Here is an 18,755-nt window from a genome sequence, read left to right as displayed (position 1 = left end):
GTCTTATCTCCCACAACCCAGCTACATGAATCCATTGCTCTAGCCTGCTGATTCTCAAAGGAAAGGATTTGTCTAAAACCCGCATCCTTTCCAAAACTGGGGAGCACATAAATATCATTTGACGTTTCCCCCAACTCTGCCGGCTCCGTCACCTCCCACCCCAAGCGTCTCCTCTCTCCCGATCGCTCTGACGAGCTCCGCTGGACTGAACCGCCGTGACTGTAGAATTGCTAGGTCTCGCAGACAGATGCGGAGGAAAAACAGCTACCCCAAACTCCTCTCACCAGGTTTTCCCCCTTGTCCCTAGGCAGCTCTCGCAATTTTTTTTTTACACGTCTAGACAACGCTTGTCCTCCCCTTCTGTCCGACCAAACCCTGCCAAGGTCCCGGCCCTCCTCTCTTGCCCCCCGTGAATGTCTCCCCTGGGCGCCACGGTCCAGAGAGACTTCCACTCTTTGGACCTCCGAGCTGCCTGGTCATGGCCTCCATGTCCTTGAGACTCGCCCTTGTACCCAGTGAAGCACCTTCCCTTCTTGAGAGGGAAAGAGGAGGACGACAATGACAGTGATGATGTGATATTAATGACAGCAATGGTCGTAACAGTGGCAGCTACTGCCGAGTGAGGGCCTAGCGCTACCACCCTTTGGAGGGGCGCTACCTGGCATGTTCCCTCAACTTCATTTTTTTTAATCCTCACCCAGGGACATTTTTTCATTGATTTCAGAGAGAGAGAGGAAGGGAGAGAGAGAAACATCAATGTGAGAGCAGTATCACTTGGTCGCCTCCCATACACACCTGGACTAGGGATCGCATGCACCCAGACTGGGAAACAAACCTGCAAGCCAGGCCTGTGGCCCGGCCAGGACTGAACCTGCAACTTTCTGCTACAGGATGACACTCCCACGAGCTGAACCCACACTGGCCAGGGCGTTCAGCTCCATCTTTCAGGGAGGCCTGGCACTTCGAAGGCACACACACGGACTGGTAGAATAAATGAAGAAGCAGAGCCAGGGAAGTGAAGTCACTTGTCCCAGGTCACGCAGAGCTGGGCAGTGCTTCCTCCCCACTTCCTTGCTATGGCCCTGGATGTCTGAGAAAGGCACAGGAGGGGGAGGCATCCACAAACAGCAAATAGCAGCCAGCCCTGGATTCATTACTCAGCTGCATGTGCTGCTCATTCGAAATTAATAGAATAAACACAGCTAGAGAATTGTGGACCTGGAAGGTCCTCAGTTAGACACCCCCCTCCCCACGTCTACATCTATGAAGCCCCAGACTGGGGAACAGGACTCCTTTCAAGATCCTCAGTAAGTCGAGGGGTCGGTGAGAAGAACTCTGTTGGGACGCAGATCTTTCTGGTGGCACTGAATGAGTGACCTTTGGGATTCCCTTAGCTCTCCGGTCTCATCCATAAAATGAGGAGCGTGACCGCACTGGTTTCATAGGTCCCTCATATCTCCACAGAGCTCTGTGGCCCTCCTCTGGGAACCGTTTACAAGGTGTCAGTCAACTCTGCCAGGACAGCTGGCCTAAAGGTCTCCTCTGTGCTTCCGGTCCCAAACACGTGCAGGATTTAAATGTACGAGGTCTGTCTGGAAAAAAGTCCAGCCATTGTCACTATAACGAGAACAGTTTGTGTGACATCGATGTAACCTGGCCGCCAAGGAGAGTGGACTGGAATGTGCATGCGTGAACAATGATGTCTTCACGGTACTAGTTGGTGGGGGCGGCAGACACCACTGAGTGAGCGTGAGTGCTGTGTGGCCACAGCTGTGGGCAGCTGGTGACTGGCAGCTTCATCACGACAATGTGCCTGCTCGTGCATCATGTCTCGGGCAGAGTTTACGGCGAACCACCAAATCACCCAGGTGACTCAGCCCCTCTATAGCCCAGATTTGGCGCCCTGCAACTTCTAGCTTTTCCCAAAACTAAAGTCACCTTTGAAAGGGAAAAGATTTCAGACTGTCAATAAGATTCAGGAAAATACAATGGGGAGCTGAAAGCAATTGGGAGAATTTGGGTGAGGTCTCAAGGTGCCTACTTTGAAGGGGACAGAGGCATCACTGTCCTATGTACAATGTTTCTTGTATCTTGAATCTTCTCCAATAAATGTCTCCATTTTTCACATTGCATGGCTGGACACCTTCTGGACAGGCCTCGTATTTCTCTCAGCTGTTCCTCAGGCCGACTCTCTTTAACCACCCTCTGGGCATCACGCTGTTCTTGTCACAAACCCACATTCTAGCCTTCGCTCAGGTACATAGGGCCCAATTGTTCTGAGTTACAAACACAAAGCAATTCATTTTGTTACTCAAGAAATGAAACTGATGTGTTTTATGGTCTTAGACCAGCCACCTCACCTGAGACGAACTCAGCGCGGGGCCAGGCGGGGCCAGGCCGGGTGGGAGGGGATGCTCTTGATGGACAGGCACAGGTGCTGCCTCTCACCACTGATCTGAGTAGCAGGAAGACGAAACGGACTTCTGGATGTTAATGTACCTGCTTTGTGCGAGCCACCTTCATGGGAGCTTATTATTATTATTTTAAAGAACCTGTTCAACCCTTCAAAGTCAGCATTATCACCTCCTTTTTGCATGCGAGGGAGTGGCATTCAGGGACATGACATAGTTGGCACCAGGTGATAAGGCCAGTCAAGAGCGGAGGGGAAACCCGGTCCTGCCAAGCTACCCTGCGGCGCCTGCTACACCTGACGTCTCCCAGGGACGGGCAGCCTGGGCCAGCTTCCCCTTCAGGCCACAGACACAGTGCCGTGGGCCCACGCCACTTGTAAGGACCCATAAACGTGTTTTAATTTCTTAAATTCAGAAGAAGAAGAACATAATAGTGATGAATAGCCAATAATGAGTCCAGCGTGTAACTTTATACCAACGCAACCATAAAACATAATTGTTAGTATTTTCTATATTCTCACTCGAGGACATGTTTACTGATTTGAGAGAGAGAGGAAGGGGGCGAGAGAGAGAGAGAGAGAGAGAGAGAGAAATATCGATTGGTTGTCTCCTGTACACATTCCAACTGGGGATCGAACCTGCAACCAGCGTATGTGCCCTGACTGGGAATTGAACACACAACATTTTGGTGAAATTGGGTGACACTCCAGACAACTGACCCAACAGGTCAGGGTGGGTATACTTTTAATAGAGGGAAGGACCTGGCAAAGCAAAGCTGCCTGGGACCCGCGGAGGCCACTGGGTCCTGGCACCCAGTCTCTGCTTTCACTGCTGACTCCCTCTCTCAGGGCACAGGCCAGACACTGTAAGGACGTGCCCAGGAAACGTCAAACCTGTCTGTCTGTTCCGAAGGCTGCCACTCCATCCCATTCCTTACCCCCCTACTCGTTGCAGTACAGATTTGATATTATATAAATAGCTCTTTGCTCCTTGTTGTGGTGGACCGAGGGCTTGGGGCAGAGGTATGTTTGCTGGGAAAAGAGGCCATCAGGAATGTGTCATCGGGACAGGGTCACCTGAAGAGTCCTACTGAAGTAATGAGACCAAACACGCAGGAAATTTAAATTTAAGCAGAGACAAACAGAGGTGTTCACAGTCACTTCATTATGCTGCAAAAACATTCACGTGGGAGGCCAGGCTGAATGCAGCCCTATGCCTGTGACATGCACTATCTGAAGGAAAACCAATTTTGAGGTTTTAAGAAAGAAAAAAAGAAGAGCTCATCCTGCTAATGACTGTCTCCTCCCAGTCCTGAAGCTGGAGCCTTATTTTCAGAAAGATCAAATCCAGCAAACAGCTCCACTTACCTGAAAGACGGCTTTTGAGTTTCATTTTACTGCTGCCCTGTTTGGGACTTTCCAGGTTCCCCTTGGAATCCTCGGAGCCACAGGAGTCTTGGGGCTCATCTGCCCCGGGGATCTGAAAAGCAGAGAGCACAGGGCTGACGGGAGAAGGTTATCTCCAGGCTCCGGGAGCAGCAATCCAGGTACCACGTGAAGGGGTAAGGATCAGAGCGCAGCCCTGCTGAAAATCTGGAGGCAAGTCCTTCCCCAGCAGCACCTCACCTCACCGCACAGCTCAGAGCCAGGGAGGTTGCAAAGTTTGTTTTTTTTTAAAATCCTTACCCAAGGACATGTTTATTTATTTTTTTAAAATCCTTACCCAAGGATATGTTTATTGATTTTAGAGAGAGAGGAAGGGAGAGACAGAGGGAGAAAAACACTGATGTGAGGGAGAAACATCAACTGGCTGCCTTCAGTACCTGCCCCAAGCAGGGATCAAACCCTCAACCCAGGCATGTGCCCTGACCGGGAATTGAACCCACAACCTTTTGATGTTCCGGACGACGCTCTAACCAACCAAGCCACTCAACCAGGGCAGGTCCCAAAGTTTATAGGGCTCGAGGGGGTCTTTTCATTTCTTGAGAAAACTTGTTGGACAAGATACCGATGTGGTCAGTGGTCACAAAGCCACAACTAGAGCCCAAGTCTCTTGACTTGTAGTTTAGTGCTTTTTTTCCTCTAGAGCAAATTGCAGCAAACAGTAAACCAGAAATTTAAGTTCAATTCTTCAGTTCTTAAAATACAGCAAACTTTGATTTTGTGGCAGCCAAATACCCACAGCCCTCGGGCCAACTGGATGTTTCGTGCGCTACACTCCTGAGTACTGATTAAACACCTTCCGGAGTCAGGCACTGCCAGGGCCACGTGGAGGTGTCCACGTAAAGTCTGCCTACACACCTGTAAGTTGTATGTCTACACTACCAGGCTCCAACAGGTGATGCAGAAGGACGGCCCCAAGATCTACCGGGTCCCCCTTCAAGCTTTAAAAAAAAAAAACAAAAAACACCAAAATTATGTTTCTTAGAGAGGAGACTTATGTGCTGACAGTGGTTATAAAAAATTGGGGGGGGGGGTAAATTAATATGTACAAAACTGATGAGGTATATCCAACAGTGAGCCTACGCATTTGAAATTTCATTTTTTCTTTGTGGCTTTTGGGAAATAAAGTCATATTAATTGAAATACAAAAGATTCATGTGAAGGAACATATACTGCAAAATGACAGAAGATACCCTTTAACACCTGGCAGTCATTGGAAAGTCATGTAATTATAAGGTAAAAGAATCTCTGAATTTTAATGAATAATAAAAATTATACATGGTATCTAAAATTCAGTACATGAAAATGTATGAAGTAAGCTATAAGGGAAATCTCCCAGGTAAACCTCCTTTTAAGAGGTAATTGCTTTTATATAAATTGTATGTAACGCATAAGATTTAGAAGATTCGCTCTTTGCCCTTAAGTTCAAATATCTTTCTGGATAAGATACAGGGAAAAACGGTCTGAGAAATGAGGAGATGTTGGCAAACTGAGGAAGGGGCTTTGGGAAAACAAATTAATCCTGACATATAAAACTAAGATAAATTTGGTGAATTCCTATTACAATGTCAGGGACTGGCAGGTCTCCAGGTTTAAATTATGAAGTAAAGGCAATAATGGAATCCTGAAGGTGATTTTAGAGATTCTTTGGAGAGATGTGTTTCCCACCCCCAAATTGTGACATTAATTCAGACATAGTGCAAAAGAACCCTCTTGGAGACATGCCAGAGATCTGGGGCACAGAAAACATGCAAATAGAAATAATCCAGAGAGAAGCCTCTCCTTTGCATGGTTTAAAAATTTTACAGAAAGAACCTGTCTCCAGACTGTAAACAGCAATTGCAGGTTAAATTCCTGGTTCTTGCTGGTTACACCCCCTGACTGAGGCTGCCAGCCTACAGGGAACCCATGTGAGAAGTTCACGTCAAGGGAGGAAAACCACCTCGGCCTGCTGTTTCTGGATGTAGACATTTCCTCCATCCCTTCTCCTATTTTTTTTTTTCCCCCAGCATAGCCGCAGGTTTGCATACAATCAGAAATTTTGGAGATAACATAAACACGCACAGGAATAAAACCAAGAAGAAAAGTGGCCTGCTCGCAGTTCTGCAACTCACTGCAGGCCAAAGGCTGTGACCTATTCAGTCCCTGATTTCCAGCTTCATGTATTGCTAGGGTATTTTCTGCCCCTCCATCATAAGGTGCTTTTAAAGATTTTACTCATTTTTAGAGAGAGGGGAAGGGAGGGAGAAAAGAGGGAGAGAAACATCAATGTGTGGGGTTGCCTCTTGCACACCCCTCTCTGGGGACCTGGCCTGCAACCCAGGCATGTGCCCTGACTGGTAATCGAACCAGTGACCCTTTGCTTTGCAGGCTGGTGCTCAATCCACTGAACCACACCAGCCAGGGCTGCTTTTAAATGAATAACTTTGGATGATCAATACTGAACCCCAAGGCCTAGGATGGCTATGATTGTGGCCCAACACAAAATCGTAAATTTACTTAAAACTTTTTTTTTTTTTTTTGCCTCATCAGTTTCCGTTAGTGTTCGTGTACTTAATGTGTGGCTGAGGACAGCTCTCCTTCTCTCGGTGTGGCCCAGAGACACCAAAAGGTTGGACACCCCATCCCATTAACCTCAATTTTTTCCCACTTAATTTTCACAGCAAACGTGTGTCCCAAGGTAAATAATATCATCTCCATTTGACAGATGAGGAAGTAGAAGTGAGACCCATAGGTTTGTCACTGAGACCCGTTTGTCATAACACATATCCAGGGCCTAGCACTGATTGTGTGTGAAGAAAGTCAGCACAAAAGGAATGGTATAGATCTTTACAAGGGCACACAGACGCTCCATCAAACCCGAAGTCCTTATGAGACCAACGCTGGTGCTATACACGGTTCTTGATTTTCACAGGCTGAGGGAGGTGGTTTAGAAGTAAGAATCACTGCCTTAAAGAACAATCTTTTCTGTAGTCCTCAAATACACCGAAGGATGAGATGAGATTTGGTTTCTATGATCTATATAATACCAGTAAGATTTCTTATATCCAAGGAATCTATGGTAAAGATGGTGTCTGTCACATTACTATCGAAAGCCTGGAGCTAAAACGGATTAAGAGCGGCCCCAGAGCCCCCTCCAAGTGCTGCAAAGGCACCCTGCGCTGGTGAGCTCTGGCACAGGGCTCCGGATTTAAATGAAACCGTTTCCTCTTCCAAGAGAAAACTGGTCTGTCACGATTTTAGGTGGCTTGTAACTCAATGAACAGGAAGTAGGTTGCTCAGATACATTAGTTCTACGTTATTTCAGGAAGTAACAACCCTGGAAGTGCAATTTTGATTACAATGATTCTCTCTTTAGTTTGACTAAACTAAATGACTATTGTCTGAAAATATTCACATTCTAAGAAAGTCCTTTTGTTGGTTTTACTTTTTTTCAGATTCACAGAACAAATCAAACTGCTCTGGAAATGATGTCATTTTAGTTGCCCTAAAATGAAATGTGCACAAAGTTCTCCTGGAAGACCGTTGGTTCAGAGAAGCAGTTGATATAATCTATTATTCATCAGCAATTTCTAACTCATATGTCATACAACAATGCCATTCTATTAATGGGATCTGATACAACTTGCCAATTTCCAAGTTAGGGCCTCTCTGTTTGCGTGCTGCGCCACACCTGTAACCTAGGAGATTCTCTCTCAATGAAGGCGCACCACGTCTAGCTTCCGGTTTCACAGTGAGGTGGTAGGGCAGAGTGGCTAAGAGTCCAGCTGCCTGGGCACAAATCTCAGCTGCATCATTTATTAGCAATGCAGACACTTTTATCAACCTTTCTGAGCTTCAATGTCCTCTCATTTGAACAATGGGGCTCGATTTAAGAATGAAATGATATAGCCTTCAGATAAAAGATGGACAGATTTCCCTCCTGAAACCATACTAAAATGACAGCGAAGAGATTTTAAAAATGAAAGACAGAATCCCACAGGGACACAGAGAAGAGAAGATGACAGTAAGAAAGTTCTAAAGCCAGCAAGGAGACAAGTGCGTGGTGCAAGCTGAGGAAGCTGAATCCGCACGTGGCCCCGAGAAGGCCCCGGGCAACTCGGTGTGCAGGCGACTCAGTTGCCAGCAAGGGAGCTCAGCTGAAGCAGTGGTAGAAGGAATGGCTGAACGAGTTGACACTGATTTACGCAGGTATGTGGAGTAGATCTGATTTTGAGGGAAGATTCCCAGGGTCAGGGATGACCCAGACGAGCTTTGGCGTGCATCAGAGTCACAAGGAGCTATAATAAGAGCTCGGGCTTATGGACCTAGACCTATGCAATTCACCAGTGTCCTGGTCCAAAAAGGACCAGCCTCCAAAGCAGATGCGGGCTGAGCGGGAATTTCCCCAGTCCTCCCTCCCCTCCCCTGAGCTTACTCCAAAGACGGAGTGGGGAGAATGAGGCTCCCTGCTGCACCCGGGTAGCCCCTGGCCAAAAAAGGCGAAAAAGTTGTTACCATCAGGCTACGTTCTATTCAGAATATAGGTATATAAGCAGCAACTGTGGGAACCTCTGACCCACTCTCCGTATGGACTATGAACACATGAAGGGTATATGATGAAATTCACATGTACCGTGGGCTGTGACATCTATTGTGCCCATAATATATTAATAGCACATTGATGTCAGAAGCAGTTCTTTAATTCCATACAATAGGAACGTGAGTACTTATTTCTGAAGAGTTAACCTTACCTTGTAATTTATCTTACAGACTTATGATGAGGATTAAAGAATGCATGTGAGGATACTAGGAGAGTTCCTAATGTGTATAATGGGGGTATAGGGAAGGTTTACTTAAAAAAACAAAAACAAAACCTCCCCAAAACCAAAACCCTCAATCTTTCTTCCTACCAGGTGCCAGCGTGCCTCTAGATTTAGTGATTGCATAGACTATGATTACAGCTCTGGGCTGCAGTGTGTTCTAACTTCATACCTATAGGAGGTAACAGATTTAATTACCAGATAAAGCAAAAGCTGTGGGGACCCAAAGAGAATGCGCCATCTTCTTGGAGTGAAGATGAGGAAAGAAGCCCCATAACATCACTGTACACCTAACAGTTAAGAAGACAGTTTCAAGGCATGTGCCTGGGACACTTAGATTTTAGAAATCAAGTTTGCACAGGGCACCAAAGAGGATTTGAGAACATGCTCTGGTCTGACGATCAGAACAGGAGTCGTGCAAGAAGGATAATACAGAAGACTTCGCGATTTGCTAAAGGAACAGAGATATTTCCTTAAGAAGATGAGATCTCAGGGGATGAATGGACATAGATGAAGGGGAGGTGAGATTGTGAAGCCCAGGAGGATACAATGACGTGTAAGGAAGAGAGAGATGTTCTTAAAGTGAACATTACAAAAGCAAGGAGACCCTTAGATATTCCTAGATCAGGGAGCGTGACTGCGACCTGAACATATCCAACTGAGGGAGAAAGAGAAAACCACAGGGAACAGAATGCAAGAACTTCCTGCTGGGATCCTGGGCCCAGAAACGACGAGAGATGTGATTTATGAGCTGCAGATGAAGAGCTGAGTAAGAGGATTTGGGACGGCTACACCCAGAAGGATCAGATTTAAAGCAGAGGCGTGAGGACGACCAGGAAGAGTTAAAAAAGAAATTTCTGGGTAAATTTTAAAGGGATGTAGTTATTTTTGTTGCCCTGACGGAAGTGGCCTGAGGAATGGGAGCCAGGTGGGACAATAATAGGCCAGCAGTTGGTGTTGGTCTGAGGGGAGTTTATTTCCTGGGTGGAATGAGCCAAGACAGAGGTGGCAGTAGTGAAGATACATTTGAACAATGGACACTTTAGTAAACAGAGGACTCATTGATTCCATCTCTTTCACAATGATGGGCCCCATATGACAGAGTCTAGAATAGTATTTTGGAAAAAATATCTGAGTCAGAAAGCAAAGGAACAGCGGAAGTAAAAAAGGCACACAGACTTAGCAAGCAGGGTTATGAAAGAAGAAAGGGGTCCATTTAAGTAACAGGTTAAACAGAAATTCAAAGCGAGCCTTCCCAAAAGGAGACAGATAGGAAACACTAGAGGCATATTCAATTACTGCCCAAAAATATGTAGCAGGAAGCCATGCTACTCAAATCTGGGAACATTCAAAACCTGCGGAAGGACTTGCCAAGGAGCAGGGGCAGAGGTATTAGCCTTACTAGCTCATTAGGGGCATAAACTTCAGAATCATCAACAGCAGGTCTGGTTCATGAATGTGCAGAGGGTGTGTTTCAAGCTGCATCAGCGGAGGTGGGAGATGCAGCTCCCTCCAGGCCAAGCCCTTCTCTATCACAAGGCAGTGGAAATGGAACATGCAGCCCGGGACTGAAACGTCTGCTTCTGAGAATGAGGAAGCTCTGTCATGGACGTAAGTCACACCCAATGTGGCACACCAGGGTGCCCTCTACTTTTATCGTAATGTGTGAATGCAAATCAAGAAGCTCTTGGCTCTGTCTGGGTAGCTCAGCTGGTTAGAGCGCTGTCCCAGTATGCCAAGGTTGTGGGTTCAATTCCCAGTCAGGGCACATACAAGAATCAACCAGTGAACGCATAAATAAGTGGGACTCAAACTGATGTTTCCCTTTCTCTCTCTGAAAAATCAATAAAAAAATTGATTTAAAAAAGAAACTCTTGAATATAAACAAAAAGCACTGTAAGTAGGACCAGACTGATTCTCCCACCTAGACTGGGAAGATTCCTAATGAGCTGAGTTTAAGTTCACTGCCATGGACTCCAAACGATTTCTATAGATTGACTGGCATCTTTAAGAGAAGCCAAGAATATTTTCATCATCAACCCAGCTTCATGTGATAGTATTGAGCCTCTGCTATATAGCCTTTTGGGAGACATTTCTCCATGGGTCTCTCCCATTTCTGTGTCTTGTGAACAGAGGCACAGGCTGTTTTTACTGTGGGTTATCTATCCTTTCAAGGATGTCTGTAGAGTGAACAGTCCTGACAGGTAGAGAAAGGAAGAGAAAGCAGCAGATTTGTATACTGTCCAGTAGAATAAAGATAATGTCTCTCCCTGGAGCAAAGAGCAATCAGGTTTGTATCTGGCCCATCATAAAAGATTCAGGTCACCTATGCTCAGGGTTCCTCAGCTGGGATGCAGATCCACTGCGTGTGCACCTACCTGAGCCTCTATGCATCACTCCCAAAGGGTGTGCATGTCTGTGGGTGGGGGCCATGCCCACAATGAAGCTCTAAACTGAGACTGAATCTTAACCTGGGGCTGCAGAAAGCCGAAAACTGCTGTGTCGTGAGTAACAAAGTCGTTTGTCTCTGACCCAGGAATCTCATGTCTTCTGCCAGCACCCATTAATCTGGAGTATAAAATTTCAGACTTTACAATTCTTAATGTGGTTTTTGGCAAAATTAAATAAGGTCCTGAGAACAAAATTTTGCCTGGGACTGCTGTCGAGGGGATGGGGATTGGCTCATTTGTCTACATGGCCAATGTTTTGATACCAATGTGGGTCTATTTACTCTTTGTTCACTTACATTTCACTAACAAGTAAAGCACACAAGAGACCTGCTGTTGAAAAAATTCGACTTTCTTAGAGCTAAAAGAGCCATATTTGTTTCAGTGGAAAACAGCTCAGGTGATACAGAGATGCTGAAAAGCACCACCTTCCCCCAGCACCCAACAGCCAGAGTCTCCTTAGTTAGTAAGTCAGTCTGAGAAATCCAAATACTGCGTGACTTCACGTACATGTGGAATCTAAAGAACAAAATAAATGAACAAACAAAACTGATAAAGGCTCACAGATACAGAGAGAGAACTGGTGGCTGCCGTAGGGGCGGGGGTTGGGGGACTGAGTGAGAGAGGTGAGGGGACTGAGGAGCACAAATTGGTAGTTATAGAACAGTCACAGGGAAGTAAGGAAAGCATGGGAAATATAGTCAAAAATACTGTGATAACTACGTATGGTGCCAGTTGGGTACTGGGAATATTGAGGGGAGCATTAAAGTATGTGACTGTTGAACCACTGAGCTGTACACTTGAAATTGACACGTAATAAAATTACAAAAAAAAAAAAAAAGAATTTCCTTAGTTAAGATGGAGCAAAATAAGACATAGGAGAGAGTGGTGGAGGCCATGAAGTGCTTTGGTTTTTAACTCAAAAGATCAAGGAAATTTCTGTTTGGATGTTAATTACTTTAGGCTTTAACGTCTTTGGGTTATAACCTTTAGGGGATATGGATTGGTTGGCATTTTAATTATCTGAACATCATTATGTTGACATTTTCATCTCATTGCAGAACCTCTGAAAAGCCGCACTGGACAAAGGGCAAGGCATAATTTTGGATGAGAAACAGCATAGAAATTGAGTTTTAGTTTCTGGCAGATTTTAGTCTCCTCGGGGTGGGGAGCAAACATCATTGTCTACTATGAGACAGGCCTCTTTGGTCCAAGCTAAAAGTCTAGCACTCAGACATGTGCTACAACTGCTGTCCAAGGCGTTTATGAGATCTCCATGAACGCACTGTGACTAATAGGATGCCGAACTCCTGAACATCATCTGTCTTTCTCAGCTAACTCTTGACGCCTTACTAACCGACCATGCGAAGTGTGGCTTTTATCTCCAACCATTTCCATTGCGCAAGCACATATGATCCCAAGGAAAACAGCAGGAGGGCTGGCTGCACCCAGTTCATGCCACATTTTTGTGGCTCCCAGCACTTGACCAAAAAAAAAATCTGCAGATGTGACAGGAGACATCCAGGCTCCAAATCCCTAGGAAACTGCGCTGGCTCTTTCCCCTTGTCAGTATCTACAGGGCAGCGGAGCCTGGGGACTTCCCTCTCATGCTTCAGCTGCACTGAGGTTGTTTTCAGGCTGCCGAAGGACGTTTGCTTTCCAAATCTCTGGGGCAGATGTTTGAGTGACTGAAAGAGAAGCGGAGGCCAGGACTGGGAATAACTAACCATTCAGAAAATGGCAAAGGGACCAACCATAAATCAGCCCCAAAGTAGCAAGAAGCCTGAGAGCTGACTGCAGAAATTCAAACACAAATCTACTGCAACACTAGACTCATTGCTTTCCAACAAAGAGGGTAACTCAGAGCTGAAGAGGAAAACAGTAAAGCTGAGGAGCAGAGCTCGCCAAGTGCCAGCAGGCTCTGGGAGAGGCAGAGCCTCCAAGGCAGCTGGGGGAAGCAGCAGCTGGTGCGGACCCAGGCGTTGGGCTGTGGCTCAGCCGATAGAATAATATTGTCCTTGTTCTAGCTGAGCCCACTTCCGGTTTCCTTCCATTTATCATCCCCAAACAATCTGAGCCCACTTTGTTGGTGATTTGGATGATTTTTATGCATGCAAATCAAACCATTCTCCTGGTCCCTTAGAAAGCTGAGGCGAATAAATCCACCTTTAAGAACACAGGCATGGGATCACTCACTGGTGCATGTTTGTCTCTCCTGGTATAGATTTCTATGTGTCACCTTCCCAAGAAGAGATCATTGTCCTCAAGTCACTCTCAACTCAGTTCTTAAAAAAAAAACAACAGCAGCAGATGTGGCTGGCAAGAGGGAGAACGTGTCCCTCCTTGGTACTGATTTCAAACTGAAGCAAATACAGACCTCTGTGAGGCAGGAATCTCTCACTCTTGCATATTCCCATGACCTAGTGGGTGAGGACCATGCAGGGCCTGGATTTTTTTTTCTGGGTTTATGGGCTGGTTACTAAAGGCAGACCCCTGGGTCACCGGTCAGCAGGAGCTGGCTGCCTGCTCTCATTGGCCATATTTCTGGGAGCAGGACTATGATACGCTTTACTCTCAATTCAAGAGTGATGAGAGAGAGAGAGAGAGAGAGAGAGAGAGAGTGTGTATGTGTGTGTGAGAAAATCCCGAGATATACATAAAGTTGAGGCAGGTGGAGGGCTATCAAAAAGGCATATAAAAGAGACCAAAGATGTAAGCAGAAGGACTGGCAGGTAAGAAAATAAGGGATGAATCATCAGAGGTGGTCCAATACAGCAGCTGGGTCAAGTCCAATTTCACAGCAACAGTAAACACATGCCAGATCCTTCAAGGGCCCTTCCCCCTCCATACGAAAAGGAAGTTTTAGAGGAAGTTTTTACGTGATTACATGGCGGATTGTAACAGAACGGGATTGTTTTAACGGGGCATTCCACTGAGGCCTCAAATGGTGAGGAACTGGTCCTGGAGAAGACATTGTGGTTACAGTTCGGCCTGTCACGTCCCAGGCAGTACCCTAAGGCCTTCTGCTGCCTTTTCCAGACCAACACTCTGCATTCTGTATATTCCAGGATGGTGTTGAGTGCGTGCTGATTTGCTGACTGATATTCCTAAGGGCATGTCCTTCTTGAAGCAGCGTCCTGGAGTGCTGAGGCGCGCTCTGTGGGGGCCGCCTGGCCAGCAGTCCCGAGAGCTGCCCCAGGCTCACGCAGGACCAGCTACAGCAGGGGTCGGGAGGGCTGCCCAGGGGCCAGGCCGGGGCCCACGCCTGCTTCTGTAAAGTTTTATTAGAACACAGCCGTGGCCATTAGTGCACTTTACCGCCTGTGGCTGCTTTCACGCTACACCACCACCTAGCGCTGCTGCCGAGAGACACTGCTTGGCCGGCAGAGCCTGCATCGTTTACGACCTGAACTTTACAACTGCCAGTCCTTCGCTTACGGGAATAGCTCATGCCCTAGCCTACTCATCCCTGTCCGAAGTCATTGTGAACAAGCTTGAGAATTTTTTTTGGAAACATGGAACGTTGAAGGGAAGGCACTGACAAGTACAGACATCTTAAGGCAAGTGCTATTGGAGGCAAGGCTTAGTGGTCCCCCGTGGTATCTCCTCTGAAAACAACTTTGCCATTGGGCTTTGGGGATTAATCTGGCCCCCTCACTCAATTAAAACCCATCAATGAGTCACAGTACTTGTAAAGTAAGTCCTAATGCCTTAGTCTGGAACTAAAATCATGGGCTAACCCTTTGCATTTAATAGACTATTGAGTTGATCCTTAAGCAGGCTTTAAAATTTTCTGTTGGTGGACCACTGTATGTGTTATATTTCTGCTCTAGAATGTCACCTATTTTTGTGGGTGTTTTTGTGGAATTCCTATGGAATAGTCAAATACCTCCCTATCCACTGAACCCTCCCTGATCCCTGGAAGAAATCAGACATCCCTCCTTTAGGCCATATATATATATAGCACATGGCTCCTAGGGATTAATTATATAGAAGAAGGGGGTATGAAAAGTACAGAAAAGCCTATAATTCATTATGGAATTTAATAAATACTATAAGAGAGGAAGGCTGTGTTATGTCTTTTTATCTCCCAAAGCACCCAGTTCACATGGGTGGCAAAGTCAAGCTGGCCAAGTCCAGTGCTGATTCATACTAGGTCTTGGATGTAGGCACCTGAATGCCATGTTATCAACTTCTGAGGTTGTATCTGGTATCAGTGGGAAAAGCTTTAGGAAGAATTAGAAGTGTTTGCTCTGGGAGCTAAAGAGCCTGTGCGTGTGTGTGCATGTGTGCGTGTGTGTGCATGCATGCGTGTGTGTGCATGTGTGCGTGTGTGTGCGCATGCATGCGTGAGAAAGAGAGAGCGAGAGACAGCGAGAGAGAGAGAGGAGAGAGAGAGAGAGACATGTGGGCCCCCTATTTGCCACCACTAGCTTACAAGATAATACCACAAATATTTTTTAATATATTTGTCTCTAGGGGAAATAAATTGGAAACAACCGCTTTACCAGCACATTTTGAGACACATCTATCTTACCCACTTACATAAATCAGGAGGTGTCCTTCTGATTTTTAAGAGCTAAAATGTGGCAAACAGACAAATAAGATCAGCAATCAGAGAACGTAGAGACCGCAAAAGTCTGGAGTCATTAGAAACGTCTCTGAGGAATGAAGGGCTTCAGAATCTCGAGAGTCAGGAGTGGAAGGAATGTTCTTTCAAATGAAGAAACAAGAGCAAGAACCAGAGGGAGAGGCATGGCTTACATTTTCTGCAAATGTCATTTACTAAGTCAGTAACTTATGTAATAAAAGCTGGGCAAGCAAAAACCAAACAGGCAGCAAACAAAAACCTAGGCAGGCAAACACTTGGGTGGGGAGAATTCTGTTCATTGTAAACAGCTCTATTTCTATGGGAAATTTCTGCCCTGGATTCCACAGAGCACCTTCTGCTCTCTTACATTTTGCTCTGTTTTTATTTCTCAGCTGTGTCCTACCGTGGTGTATAAGATGTGGTAAAAGGAGAAAGATACCTCAAAACTCCAAATCTTCCACTGCTCATGAAGTCTTCAACTGAGATATTTGTTTTGTTCGGACCACTCATTGCCGTTTGTCTAACTGATCTATGCACTGCCAAAGGTGACTTCATCATTTGCCTTTAAAAACCAACACAATAACTGGAATGGAAACTAAGTGGGGATATCCTGTTTCTTTTAAGAGAGAGCAAGAATCTGTGTGTATCAGCTCCATTTCTATTTAGAGTCTCAAAAGACACATACATCTCAAGGATTCCTGTTACCTTATAGACTGAGCAAAGCTCGTGAGCAAATAAACGGTATTACCGAGACGGATGGTGTGCAAACGAGTCACACCATCCTGTTTGATTTTCCCTGCGTAACTGCCATCTCTTGCCTACGGCAGAAGAAGTTGTTATTTCACTTTCATTTCTGAACTGCCACATCCCTTCAAGTCAATACAGTCCACTCCACATTTCAGTGGGAGAACTAGAGATTTGAACTCCCCAAAAACCATACAAAACTAAATCCACAGGGGTGCTATGTACAGGAGCAACATTTGTAACAGGGGGCAGTGCTGAGACGCGTCTTGGCATACTGAACGGACAGGAAATAACCCACCTGGAGCGAGGAGTTCCCTTTATGACTTCTACAGTATTATTTTCATAAAAGAAATGAATCGGAGGGCAAAGAAACTTCATTACATGCTCTAGTAGCCCATACTTTATTTTCACGGAAACTGGAAGGAATTTTTCACATCCAAACGACGATAATAAAGTGGACGGCTCATCAGGGCATGTCTCTGCCTCCGTGTCCCACTGCCCGGTGCTGGGCCGGCCACTTTAGTGGGTTTTGCAGCCAGCGGGCTCTCCTGACACAGATTCATAAATTATAATCCAAGAGTATCAGATTAATGTATACATGCACCAGAAAGCACAAACATATCTGACATGAGATACAATTCTAAGTGCTTTCCTCCCACACTCCAAGGGATGATCTAGCCCCCCCGCCCCCCACCCAGTGTGCTCACCCCACTTGGGAGACCACTGCGGTATGCGGCTGATGAATATTTGCTTTTCTACGCAGAGCACGGGTTGTTTGCTTCCCTGAGAACCGCGAACTGCGCAGATGAACGGGCAGCACGAGCCAGGTAGCAAGTTGGAACAGGCCCCGGAAAATGTGCCACGGGAATGAGCCTAACTCAAACTTCAGCAGTTTTCTGGGCAAATCCATCCAGGCCAAATAATTATTCTTATCATATATTTTTCCCCACCCATTTAAATAATCGCTTCATCTCTTTAAGTATGAAATCAAACCAAACCAAACAAAAACCACCCCCGCACATAAATCTTGTTTTCTTAGGCCAGCAATTATTGCAGCCTGGTTTTTCTTATCTCGCTCCGGCAATTCCACACACTGCACTGAGTTTCAAACAAGGTCATCTGTCCGGCTGTGCCAGCGGAAGTGCGGCTGAAGGAATGTCTAAGTGAGCTGAGACCTACGTGGGGAAGTCTGGGGCTGCGAGGGGAAAGAGGGCAGTTCACAGTTTGGGGTAGTGGAGGGAAAAAAGTACAACTTGGGGAATTGGGGGTCAGCAGGTAATGCTGCCTGCTTCAGGCTGGTGCCCACCTGGGCTGCTTTTGAAAAGACTCCTGCACGCCCCCCCACCTCAGATCTGCCAAATGGGTCCCTCCAGTGGGAAACCTGGAGGTGTGATGATCGGCTAGACAACAGGAATGCTTTTCTTTGTGGGTTCACCTTTTCTTTCCTTTCTCTTTTTCGCTTTTCTCTCCTAGCTGACTTGAGCAAGAACACGACTCATCCAGGGAACAAGCTTGCTATCGGTGGAACTCAGCAGGTGTCTCTCTCACCTGCAATTTCTAGCTTATGAAATGCAATGTCTGGACCAGCTAATCCCCAAGGTTCCTTGTAACTCTGACATTTCAGTGTGATTAGCCACAACCCGCATCTCTGAGACTGGCAGCTGCATGGTCCTTGCTCTGGTGGCTTCTTGCCTGATCTTGTCACTCGCATCCCACTTCATCACCTCCCTTGGGGTGATCACTCCATTGTTGTCATTGTTGATTTGTTAAAAATCAAGGCCTAAATGCCCTGTGTAGCTGTTTTGAGTTTTCAAGTCTTAACCAAACAAAAAGTGTGAAATCTACTCATTTGTTACTGAGCTGCTGCTGCAAATGTCCTATTTTAAAAGCAAGAGACACTGTGTCCTCCCAATACTATACTTGGGAAAATGATCTCAACATCACTGATCTTTGAATCTCAGATGGCAGCTCCCACGAGAGAGGCAGAGAGGCTTCCTAGTTTTCAGACACAAATAGTAAGCACCTACTAGGTGCCATCCCCATTTTAAATTCCCAGTATGCTGGGGAAGACAGGCAAGTCAGTGGATGATAACCAAATCATTTGATGAGGAGTCTAAGGATGCATTAGGAAGGAAAGCAATTATAGCAACCATCTACCTGTCTGCTCACCTGTCCAGCCAACCAACCAACCAACCAACCATCCTATCATACATGTTGAGAGCCCACCGTGAGCACCTGGTATACCCAAGCAAGCAAACCTGACATGGGTCCTGTGCCCGTGGATCCTCTACTAATAGGGAATGATGCCATTAACCAAA

At 46.1% G+C, this 18,755-nt stretch overlaps 1 protein-coding gene across 1 annotated transcript in view; it reads right to left on the bottom strand.

The window, feature by feature from the left end:
- Positions 1–18,755, bottom strand: part of PDZD2 (PDZ domain containing 2) — a 203,250-nt gene that overhangs the window by 38,616 nt on the left and 145,879 nt on the right. The window contains exon 7 of the mRNA XM_054583993.1: positions 3,779–3,890. Coding sequence (XP_054439968.1) covers positions 3,779–3,890 — 112 coding nt within the window. The remainder of the gene's footprint in view (positions 1–3,778; positions 3,891–18,755) is intronic.

The sequence above is a fragment of the Pteronotus mesoamericanus genome, unplaced genomic scaffold (assembly GCF_021234165.1).
Source record: "Pteronotus mesoamericanus isolate MK-2021 breed Mesoamerican mustached bat unplaced genomic scaffold, CSHL_Meso_final contig_75, whole genome shotgun sequence".
In the NCBI taxonomy this organism is placed as follows: Eukaryota; Metazoa; Chordata; class Mammalia; order Chiroptera; family Mormoopidae; genus Pteronotus; species Pteronotus mesoamericanus.
The sequence above is the reverse complement of the archived record's forward strand: the minus strand, read 5'-3'. Positions and strand labels throughout refer to the sequence as shown.